The sequence below is a fragment of the Ascidiella aspersa genome, chromosome 4, assembly GCF_963924565.1.
Source record: "Ascidiella aspersa chromosome 4, kaAscAspe10.2, whole genome shotgun sequence".
NCBI lineage: Eukaryota > Metazoa > Chordata > Ascidiacea > Phlebobranchia > Ascidiidae > Ascidiella > Ascidiella aspersa.
In genome coordinates this window covers 17730728-17743084 of record NC_139450.1, presented here as the reverse complement: position 1 = coordinate 17743084, position 12357 = coordinate 17730728, and the positions used below count along the sequence as shown (strand labels likewise).

The following is a 12357-nucleotide window of genomic DNA, read 5'->3' as shown; positions in this document are numbered from 1 at the left end:
CATAAGGCTACAGCTTGTCTCTAACCAACGAGATTGCAAACTGTGCTCAAAATGCGTCCGATTCTCTCGGTATCCACCCGACGAATAATACCAAAACGACACCACGCAATAGCAAACGAAATCGAAACAAAGATATCACACAGCGCTGAGAAAAGGGAGGCTGCGAAATTCACACAATGTCCTATTCCTGAGGGGAAACCGTGGCGACGGGTAGCCGACCCGGAGGGCAGTTCCCGCGGCCTAACACATTAGTTATGCTTCAAAGGGCTACAATATTAAATTTGTGACATTTACCCCCTCTTAAAGACAATCCTTGCGATTGGCTAATTTAACGAAACACAAATTTAAAGCGAAGCAAAAATAAAGTGCAATACACACTTTAACCCAAGTTAACTTCACGATGGCACACAATAAAGTTACAACACAAATTTTCAGCAAAAATTAAACAAACTACAGTCCACACTTTACCCCAACTTAAGACGACTTTGCAATGTTTACCTTTTTAGCCAGACACAAATCTAAGAAAACCAGCAAAATCAAGACAAATATACTAGCAAATTCGCATACATGAGACGAAATTTACCTCTCTTTAAAGCTATCTCATAATACATACATTTCAAAGCACAAATTTTAAAGATCACGAAATGAAAACCAACAAACGAGAAAACATCGCATTCACATTTACAGTCGTTTAACTTTAAACAACTCGGGTCATCGCCATGACCCGTTTTAACGCGCGCCGCTCAATTTTGTCTCTGTCCGGTGAGGGCCGCACATATTTGGCAACCGGTGAAATGTCAAACATCCTGTTGAGGTTGTTCGGCGTAATGACCTTTCTTTCAACCTGAACCACCTTCGAAAGCGCCCGTAGACCATCCGCAATGCACAAGAACTCCAGCTCCACGTCATCCTCAGAGTAAAAGATGCAAAGTGTGACTCCGTTTCCTGCTTTTCGAACATCATCTGCTTCTACGCACTCCAATACCTTCGAATTGTCGGCTGCTTCCAATGATTCGAAGCCCGACTGAACGTCTTCAACCCATCGTTCGTTTGTCGCTTCTAAAGCCTCGTTGTACAACTGGGCGTCATCACAACGCCTTTCGTTTTCCGCTTCCAAAGCCTCGCTGTACAACTGGGCGTCATCACAACGCCTTTCGTTTTCCGCTTCCAAAGCCTCGTTGTACAACTGGGCGTCATTACAACGCCTTTCGTTTGACGTTTCCAAAGCCTCGCTGTACAACTGGGCGTCATCACAACGCCTTTCGTTTTCCGCTTCCAAAGCCTCGTTGTACAACTGAACGTCTTCAGAACACTTTTCGTTTGACGTTTCCAAAGCCTCGTCGTACAACTGACCTTCCTCAGTAGAACTCTTCCCGGTCACTTTTCCGTCAACCAAGCTTCCCAAACTGCCCTTGCCAGGCGCGGCAATTTCTTTACTGTTCATCGCATTTTTCGCGACAAGCGACGGATGCAAAGCGTCTGTGTATTGCATCTTTGTGTCACATATTCGTGTGGTAGGCATCTCTTCAAACGCTTCTGCTTGCTTGTCCACTTTGACTTGTCGATCTCGCCACTTTTGTTTCGTAGTCTTCTCTTGACTATCATCGGAAGTATCCGGCCTATTTTCTTTTTTCTTGATTTCGACCATCTTTAATAGGACTGGGCTCCGATGCTGAAGTTGAGCTATTTCACCTTCCAACCGATTCATTTCTAACCGAAACTCGTTTTCTCTCCGAGCTTCTCTGGCCCGCTATTCTGCCGCTGCTTTTCTGACTTTCTCAGCTTCTTTGGCCCGCCATTCTTCAGCGGCTGCCGCTGCTTTTCTGACTTTCTCAGCTTCTTTGGCCCGCCATTCTTCGGCGGCTGCCTCTTCTTTGGCCAGCCATTCTTCGGCGGCTGCCTCTTCTCTGGCCCGCCTTTCTTCGGCTCGCCTTTCCGCTGCTTCGCGATCCAAGCGACGTTCTTCGCGTTCTGCGGCCTGCTGCACGAACTTCACCAGGTCATCACCTGTGAGTCCCATGCTCTTTCCTGCCTCGATTATCTGGTCCATTTCTACCACGTCTTGAAGAGGTCTCTAAGTCAAACCTTGTTTAAATCCAGGACGAGCACCTAATTGTCGCACACTAGATCGGGACACGATCCACAAAGTAGCTGCTAAGGATAGGAATGACTTTACTTTCTCGAGCAAGACGTTTATTGGACAGAACGATAATCAGTATACGGCAAATAACCATGCACACCAAGTGCTCGCATAAGGCTACAGCTTGTCTCTAACCAACGAGATTGCAAACTGTGCTCAAAATGCGTCCGATTCTCTCGGTATCCACCCGACGAATAATATCAAAACGACACCACGCAATAGCAAACGAAATCGAAACAAAGATATCACACAGCGCTGAGAAAAGGGAGGCTGCGAAATTCACACAATGTCCTATTCCTGAGGGGAAACCGTGGCGACGGGTAGCCGACCCGGAGGGCAGTTCCCGTGGCCTAACACATTAGTTATGCTTCAAAGGGCTACAATAATTAAATTTGTGACACACACCATGGTTTGTTTTGAACCTCACGAGTGCTTAACACTAATTGAGATGTTTTATCATACCAATCAACCACGGAGTATGTTTAATCGAAAGTTATTGTGTTTGTAAGACTACATTTAATTGCTTTTGATTGATTTCTTAGTTTTTTGGCATTTTAAGTACGATTTGGGTTTAAATCAAAAGTTTAATCTGGCAATCCTGATACGGACCGGTAACGTACTCCTCCGGTGCTGGTCCGCGGACCGGCGGTTGCCGACCAGTGGTCTAATGAAATAAGCAATCCCGGGACCTTTGTTCTACCATCTAAGACAGGGGTAGGCAATTATTTTTAGCCGCGGGCCGCATGAGAAACTTAAAATACTGTCGCGGGCCGGGTCAAATATAGGATCTAAAATACATTCAATATTACGTCATACTCTGACGGTGTAAAACAAATAATCATACAATTTGTTATTACGTTTAGAGTTGTGCGAACATGTGCAATTTAAGTCGGATTTAAAAAAGGTCACGAAACGTCGCGCGAAGCGCTAAAAATTTGCGACTATGTTTGTTTGAAAATGCAAACTTTAATTTAGATTTAGATGGTACGTGAAGCATTGAGCACCGACTAAAAATGTATATTGCTTGATATAAACAAGTAAAACTCATAGTTAAAAACATGAGTAAAAACAGGATCAGACGTTTTGTTTAAAGGAAAATATATTTCGCCAAAGTGGCATCATCAGTTCCTGTAAGAGTACAAATAAATAAATAAAATCAGAGCGCAGCCATCAACAAACCAATAAAATATTAAAACATGATAATGTGTTACAAAGTTTAACAAACTTAGCCTAATATTTACATATATTTTAAATATTAGGCTAAGTTTGTTAAACTTTCGTTGAAGAGAGTGCCACTGAGCAGAGGACGTTATCTGTCTGCGTAGTTGCCAAAAATCGCGTGGAACATACGAGCAACACAGAAGAGATTCGCGCGAAGCGCGAAAAGATTTTCCGTTTTAGCATTTAGAACAGGCTAAAAATCGAACTTGGCGGGGTCTTGACAAGATCTGTCAAACTCGTCCTGGTTTTCGCTTAGGCTATGCATTTTATTGAAAATAAGCCACAGGCCGAATTAAATTGCTTGGCGGGCCGCATGTTGCCCAGGCCTGATCTAAGATATGCGGGTTTAATGTTTTCATCTTTGCTTTGCTTGCATTAAAAAACCTTTACAGGTATATTCATTTTGGTAAGTCTTTCGAAATACACCCGGTGTTTTTTTTACACTTGTAAAGTTGTCGTCAGGTCAGATTACTTAACTGCACTTGTATTTTTGTGATTGTCACGAACACAAATGTTGTGCGCGTTATTTAGAGAAATACTTCGACGTTTTTTCCAGTCTGAATACCCAGAAGTGTTACCCTGCAGTTAGATTTCTGAAGCACTCAAAAACATATGTTTTCACAGCCACGTTTAATGTAGAATGACCAGTTTTAACCGGTAACATCACGCCACTTTGGGGGCATTATGACGTAACACAAAGGCAAATTGTAAACAACAACAAAGTTTAACGCACAAGGAAAAGTTACATGGTTAGATTCTAATTTGTGACATCACCCCCAATTCAAGAGAAATTATCCAAATTTCTGTCAACAGTTAACAAATTAGAACACAACGAAAAACACTGCGAAACGAAAACAACAAAGCACATCACGCACGATATATAATACACAGTTACAGCATTCAGCGTAGGCGACTCATAAAGTCTGCGCCAACGTTATCCACACCCTTAATACACTCGTATTTAATACGATAATTTTGCAGGAACATTGCCCATCTCATAACGCGATCATTTGCAAATTTCGCGCTTTCCAAATACACCAATGGTTGGTGGTCTGTCTGAAGGACAAAGCCAGCACCATACAGGTATATTCTGAACTTCCGTATTGCCCAAACAATGGCAAGACACTCCTTCTCGATGGTGGAGTAGTTCTTCTCAGCGTGGTTCAACTTCTTGCTAGCATAGCTAACTGGAAAACACTTCCCATCGTGTTCTTGCATCAGCACAGCACCTAGTCCGTTGTCGGACGCATCAGTGCGCAACACAAATGGTTTAGTGATGTCAGGCAAATGAAGTATAGGGTCGTTTAAAAGACTGCCCTTCAGTGAACGGAATGCGGCCTCCTGCGCACCTCCCCAGTTCACCACATTCGGTTGACCCTTCTTTGTCAGGTCGGTCAATGGAGAAGCAACCGCTGCATACTGTGGTATAAAATCCCGGTAGTATCCGGTAAGCCCGAGAAACGATCTAACTTCTTTCTTAGTTGATGGTCTTTGCGCCATTTTAATCTTTTGGACATTGTCATTCTGGAGTCCGATAACGCCCTGGTTAATGCTGTGCCCCGGAAAATCGACGTTATCTGTACCAACCACGCACTTCGATGGCTTAATTGTAACACCTGCGTCACGAAGTCGCTGAAATAAGGTGTCTAGAACAGTCATGTACTCCTCCCACGTCGTAGAGTGGACGATAATGTCATCAATATAACTTTCCACGTTATTAAGTCCTTGCAGCAAAATCCTCATAGCCCGAACAAATGTGGCACTGGAGTTCATCATACCGAACGGCATTTTAAGAAACTCAAAACTTCCTTCGGTGGTCACAAACGCGGTCTTTTTTATATCATCCTTTGCAACAGGAACCTGCCAGTAACCCTTCGTCAAATCGATTTTTGTAAAGAAGCGATTACCTCCAAGTTTTTGAAAACCATCCGTTACTGTCGTCATCGGCTCTGGGTCAAATATTGTCACTTTGTTTAACTTCCGATAGTCTATACAAATTCTGTTAGTCCCATCTTTCTTCGCTACAACTACCACTGGAGAGGCATATGCTGAATCGGATCGCCTAATTATGCCCAACCGTAGCATTTCGTCCATGTCCTTCTTTAAACTGTCGCGTAACTTGTATGGGACGGCGTAAGGCTTGGAACGAACTGGTCGTTCATCCGTTAACTTTACTTCGTGTTGAACGAAGTTAATGTTGCCAGGTACGTGGCTAAACACACTGCTATAATTCTTAGCCAGTGCAGCTGCCTCTGATACCTGAGTGTCCGTCAAGTTTTTGCCGTAACTCACGTCGTTCAGAGTCCCTTTCTCGGAAAATGAACACAGCTCCAGTAAATCGTCATCATTTTCTACTTCATCCGTCAGGGTCGCCGAACACGCATCAACATTTTTCGGCTTATCAGTTGGGTCGTCAATTCGCGCGATATATTGCTTCAACAAATTAATGTGAAACGTCTTCCCTTTTCCCCCAACATCCAGCACGTAGTCGCTAAGTCCGGTCCTCTTTTGCACAACAAATGGACCCTTCCACTGCATAAGCAGTTTGTTGTTATCCGTCGGCAACAAAACGAGAGCCTTATCGCCTTCTTCCAAACTTCTGAACTTTGATTTTTTGTCAAAATACTTTTTATACCGCTCGTGTGATTTTTCCAGCTCCGTCTGAGCAATTTTCAGTGTGTCCTCCATACGCTGCTTTAAGTCAAAAACATACCTGTAACTGCTTCGCACATTGGGTTCCGTTGACGCGTTCGTCCACAATTCCTTCAGAATAGACATGGGTCCACGGACAGTTCTCCCATACAGCAATTCAAACGGCGCAAAACCTGTAGATTCTTGCGGCACCTCACGGTAAGCAAATAACAGCGCGTTTATGTATCGATGCCACTGCTTAGGTTGGTCGCAGTACAGGCGCCTAAGCATTCTCTTCAATGTTCCATTAAACTTTTCCACCAGCCCGTTACACATCGGGTGATACGGAGTCGTTGTCAAATGACGTATTCTTAACAGTCTTTCCACCTCCTTCATGCAGTCCGATACGAACTGAGTTCCCAAGTCGCTTAAAATCTCATCGGGTATTCCGAGGCGACTGTACATATCAACTAAAGCTTCCGCCGCCGCTTCGGTTGTGATCGCTTTCAATGAAACCGCTTCTGGATAGCGAGTCGCATAGTCCACTAGAGTAAGTATATAGCGGTGACCGTCCTCACTCGCTGGGTAGATTGGACCAATCAAATCAACTGCCACACGTTTGAAAGGTACATCAATCAGGGGCATCTTTTCCATCGGCACCCTCGGAACGTTACCTTTGCTCACTGTCCGTTGGCATATGTCACACGACCTACAAAACCGCTTGACGTCATCCTTGAGACCGGGCCAATAGAAATCGGAAAGGATTTTATCAGCCGTCTTTTTAATGCCCATGTGTCCTCCCATCATGGCGTCGTGAGCGAGCTCCATTATTTTCCGGCGCAAGCTACTTGGTACAACCAGCTGCCGGATCCACCTTCCACCATTAACTTTTGGGTGCTGATAATTCCTATACAGTAACTCTTCATCCATTCCAAACACAGTAACCTGTTCACCTTTGACCCTTTCTTCATCCATTTCTTTCAAGGCTTGCAAAGTTGTGTCGTCGTTTTGTGCGGCCTCGAACCCGGCCTTATCAATAACAGACCACTCTTCACAACTTGGCACTTTTGATGGTTTGCGTTCCCGCTGTGCTTTCTGTGAACGAGTCTTTGCGACACAACCTTCGTTCCACATTGGATAGGGATCGTCAGGGTCCCTGGCACCCGGTACGTTTCCTATTATCAAATCGTGCAAGGCGTCTGGCAAGCACAACGCGTCCACATCTCCTTTAAAGTATGGCGAATCGATGTGAATTCGAGCCACGTCTGCCTTAACCGTACTCGAGTCCAACAACGTAACAAAACCACTGTGCCCGATTTTATAAACTGTTCTTTTGTAAACAAATCGCGAACTTCCTTCCATTCCGTAGAGAAACCAGACATTTCAACCCATTTTTGCAGGTAATTTTGTAAGCGCACGATGAATTGCGTAGAGCTTTCATCCGACTGAGGTTTCGCAGAACGGAATTTTGAGCGATAACCCTCCTCTGTGAGGTCATATCTATTTAACAATGCCTGCTTTAGCACATTATAATCAATTGCTTCAATATCTGACAATCGAGAATACACGTCTAGCGCTCTACCTGATAACAAAGCACTAAGAGATGTGGCCCACTCGCGTTTGTCCCAATTACTACTAGCAGCAAATCTTTCATACCTCAGTAAGTAGCTGTCCAATTCATCTTTTCCGTCAACGAACGGTGGTAACTTTGGAGCTTTAGCCTTACTTACTGCTGCTACATCCTTAGCGTTGTTTGCTTCGGCTAGTTGTAACTCCAATATTTTCATTTCTAGTTGAAATTCACGCTCCGCCTGAGCTTCAGCTATTTTCTTTTCTTCTAGCCTGTTGGCTTCAGCAATTCTCAGTTCCTCTATCTTGTTGGCTTCAGCCATTTTTAGTTCCTCATTTCGTTTAGCCTCAGCCTCTAAGTCACGTTTCTCTTTCCGTTCCTCGCGCTCAATCGCTTGCTGTTCGTTCACCCACTTAAGTAAATTTTCGCCAGTTAGGCCCATGAGTTTACCAGCTTCTGCTAACTTTTCCATGGCTAACAATCTTCGTCTGTTGGTGCTGAAAAATCTGAAGAGAACTTCGTTCATTTCATTCCGACAGTTCATTCTGCTCCTGCAGCGTCATTCATTCCATTCCGACAGTTCATTCTATTCCTACAGCTTCGTTCATTTCATTCTGCTCCTGCAGCGTCATTCATTCCATTCCGACAGTTCATTCTATTCCGACAGTTCATTCTGTTCCTACAGCTTCGTTCATTTCATTCCGAGAGTTCATTCTGCTCCTGCAGCGTCATTCATTCCATTCCGACAGTTCATTCTATTCCGACAGTTCATTCTGTTCCTACAGCTTCGTTCATTTCATTCCGAGAGTTCATTCTGCTCCTGCAGCGTCATTCATTCCATTCCGACAGTTCATTCTATTCCGACAGTTCATTCTGTTCCTACAGCTTCGTTCATTTCATTCCGAGAGTTCATTCATTCATCATTCCGTAAATTAGTGTTACCCTAGAACAAGGGTCTCAAACTCAAATTGCTCTGAGGGCCAAATGAGGACGTGTAAAATGCCCAAGGGCCGCAATTTACAATAAATAAGAACACAATAAAATATAAACACGTGTAGGCTGATTTTAGGCTATAGTTATTTGTTCTGGCTACTTTACTGGCAGCGTTTATCAAGGACAGGGATATCGATATTGGGCTTCAAATTGTCAGCAGAAACAAATCTTAGAGTTGCCTGCAGATGTGGACTGCCTAATATTGGCAAAGAAACTTCTTTGTTTGCAAAGTGCTGGTTTAACTTTATATTTTTTTACTTTGCCCTGGTAAGCATATTATTTATCGCGGTGCATTGTTTCAAAGTGCAAACCCTTGTTATACTTCTTCATAACAGAGATCTTCTGCCGGCTAATAAGGCAATAACTAGTACCTCTGACCGCGGTGACAAAATATAACTCCTCCCACTTATCTTAAAAAACTTTTCCTTCGTCTATGATTTTTCTCATTTTTGAAGCAAAAGACAAGTGTAATTTAGCTTTTTAAGCTATAGAAATTTATTTCAATACTAGGCTAGAACAATCAAAGCCTACAACTCGACAATGAACAACTGTACAGAGTTGAATAGGCAATGTGACGTAATAGTAGATCTTTTACCGCATAAATGGTAGCGTTTGAAAGTGATATGACAGTGAAGTTTGGTAAGTATAGTTTCAGTTTTTTGAAGCAATTTTAGAGTGAATTTTAACTTTTAAATCTGATGAAAAAAGATATGTGGCACTTAAATATTGTTAAATACTTGGAAATCCAAAATTTTTACACGGGCCGCACAAAATGTTCTCGCGGGCCGCGTGTTTGAGACCCTTGCCCTAGAATGACCAGTTTTAACCGGTAAACATCACGCCACTTTTGGGGCATTATGACGTAACACAAAGGCAAATTGTAAACAACATAACAAAGTTTAACGCACAAGGAAAAGTTACATGGTTAGATTCTAATTTGTGACAGTGATTAATCTATAACAAATGACTTAACTTCTTGCACAAATAAATGGCAGGCCGGTTGTTCTTAAACTGTTTTAGCCCGTGACAAAATTGAAAACAAATTCGCGGCACACTTAATACAAACTATACAATTATAAGTAAACAACACACCAACTAAACGTCAAGGTGATAGGTAAATGCCATACTTTTTAGTTAATGGATAATGCACATTTCAGTCTCGCTTGCTTAGCCTTTCTGCACGCCTGCAATATTAATACAAAAAGGGAAAATTAAAATCACACACAGTTGGAGACCTCTGTCTTAGCTGATTAGGCAACATCACTTACTGCCAATACGTTTCTAAAAGCACCGCATTTTCTTGACCGTTACTAAAATAACTGTAAACCCTAAATATAATACAAAAATGCATTTATTGTACTTGTGAGATCTATTGAATGATCTCCTTTAATCGTAGATGCGATTTTGTTGCAAAATTGACTCTCAACGATACGTTTTAAAATTACTTTATCAGTTCAAATTACCCATATGAACGACAGACTTGGATTCCAATACTTCGGGATTAAACTTTAAAAACATCCGTACAGCGCCAGCGCCATTATTAGTTTTGCACACTTTTAATTTAAAAAAATAAGTTTCGAGACTTTTCGCGTATCGTATAAAGTAGAACACATATACAAACATTTCATTTTAGTGTCATAACGAGAATCCAGTCACGACCTAGTTTCAAAGGCTCTGAGATCCATGCTTAGGTTGCGACCTACAAGCACTGGTTTATGTTAAGCTACGGCTTTCGTGGCGAATACGTTTACTATCGATATCGGGAAATTTGATAAAGTCCAGCGCATGTTTCGCTACAGGCGCCTGAAACATAAAACGAAATGTGTAGACATCATATTCCTGCATTATGAACTAATTTAAAGTTGTTGTACGCATCAAGATTAATATTATCCCTCCGTTTTTATCTACACATATGTTTTTATTTAGGCTACAGCTTCTTACCATACTACATGCAATCTGCTTATTATTTTTTTTGAACACATTGAATTGTTTTATTTTTGCAAAACGTTTTAGCAAACGAATCGGATTTCTGTACATGACCCCGAGGGTTGATCACTCTTCCAATGAGTACTCTCCCTACAACCTACGCATTGTTACCCACGAAAATATTATTCCTGATGATTACTCAACCGTCAGTCAACAGGGGGTTACAAGAGTTCTGTATGGTGAAACAGAATTTACTGACCTTGATCGATGGGAACAAGAATACAGGTGTTTGTTCTTCAATGCAATTACATTTTTTGGTAAACATGTAAATGTACAAATGAACATGTTTTATGTAAACCAGGAAATCGTTCGTGAGCGTTGCACGTAAAAATTTGCTGAAAATGTGCCTCCAGGTTTTCTGTCAAAACATTTAATGTTGGTTTTGCAACTTTGTTATACACTACAAGTAGTTTCACAATTTGTTTAAACTTTGCTTCAGTTAAGTAAAGATCCTCTTGTTCTTGCAGATATTACTGTCAGCTAGTAAACATCCGGGTTTTCAAACTCTTTCGTAAATGGAAGGCCTTCGCGGTGTGGAGAGAAAATGTGAGGCATCACAAGAAAGAAAAGTGTAGAAAGGCACTGCAAGAAAATCTATTCTTGCTAAATCCGGTTTGTTTTTATTTGTTCGGGCCACATTTGTTTATTAAACATTGCCGATATTTTCCAATATATAACATTTTTGTCCACAGTCGTTGCGCCCGGCTCTGTTAAACGTACGCGAGATGTGCTACCGTATTAGTGACATGGGCTTGTGTCGCATTGAGAAAGGCTACACCTACCGCCTCGCACAGTTCAGGGACGCACAATTCGTGCAACTGCAGGAAGTTCAGGGAAGACTGGCTGAGTTTAGGGACCTTGTTAAGGAGGTGGTGCGAAGTGCTTGCAGGTCAGAAAATGTTCGGTTGCTTTTATTCTTAACGGTTTACGTTATAATTAAGGCGATTATTTCTAACCTTTTGACCTAAAAATATATTACTTTTGACCTAAATTGACCTAATATATATATTTTGACCTAATATATATATATTTTTTTTTTTTTGACAAAATTTTGCCCTATTTGGAAAAGTTTAGTAAAAGTTTAAACTAAACTTCAAAAAGCTTTTGACAGTTTTTTGTTAATTATTATGTAACGATTTTTTGGCATTTCGTAAACGATTTTGACAAAACTTTGACTTTTTGTGACAAGTCAAAAAATAATACACAATGATTGCGTGTAGTTCAGAATATTTTGGACCTGGAACCTCATAACCAAACCAATTTGCTTTTTGCTCAGAGGTATAAATAGGATTTTTTTTCAGACAAATTAATTTGTACTTATTACTTAAAAATATTAGTTAGATTTCCAAAAGCGTTTCGATAAATATGATTGCTGAAAAGTCAATATAAATTACAATGCAGAACTGCTTTACTGGAAGCCGGCTTTACCCCTGATGACTACTTTTACGACGCTGAGAGTCCAGGAGGGGGGTACGAAGATGGTGCCCCAGGTACTGCTGGTTCGTCCCTTCTAATACAGGTGAAGTTTTTTGCGTTAGCGCTTTATTCTGAAAATCGTCTTGCCATGTCGTAACTTCTGACTCGATAAAGCGACGTCAACTTATTCTAAAATTTAATTTTGTTGTAAATTGTTTGCATGGTCAGGTTAGGCTTAGGTGACCGCTAAGAAGTTTTCTATTTTATCTAACTATTTAAAAATACCTATTGCTGTAGTTACAGCTATATTTTGAGAAATCGTTCGAGACATTTGAGGGACTTTTTCGGCCTCTCAACCCATTGAAAATCTTAATTAAAAAGAATGTATACGTTAATTTTT

General features: G+C 41.5%; 2 protein-coding genes across 3 annotated transcripts in view; one reads left to right on the top strand and one right to left on the bottom strand.

Moving 5' to 3' along the window:
- LOC146148479 (dynein axonemal heavy chain 6-like) overlaps window positions 1–12357 on the top strand; it is a 66232-nt gene that overhangs the window by 3214 nt on the left and 50661 nt on the right. For both annotated transcript variants that reach the window (XM_083387851.1, XM_083387849.1), the window contains exons 5-8: window positions 10569–10766; window positions 11009–11153; window positions 11234–11430; window positions 11943–12060. In XM_083387851.1, the coding sequence (XP_083243977.1) occupies window positions 10569–10766; window positions 11009–11153; window positions 11234–11430; window positions 11943–12060 (658 nt within the window). The remainder of the gene's footprint in view (window positions 1–10568; window positions 10767–11008; window positions 11154–11233; window positions 11431–11942; window positions 12061–12357) is intronic.
- On the bottom strand, window positions 4125–8034 carry LOC146148481 (uncharacterized). Its single transcript, XM_083387295.1, is given in 2 exon segments — window positions 4125–7301; window positions 7304–8034. Coding segments are annotated over 2 exon segments (3771 nt in total). The 3' UTR covers window positions 4125–4261.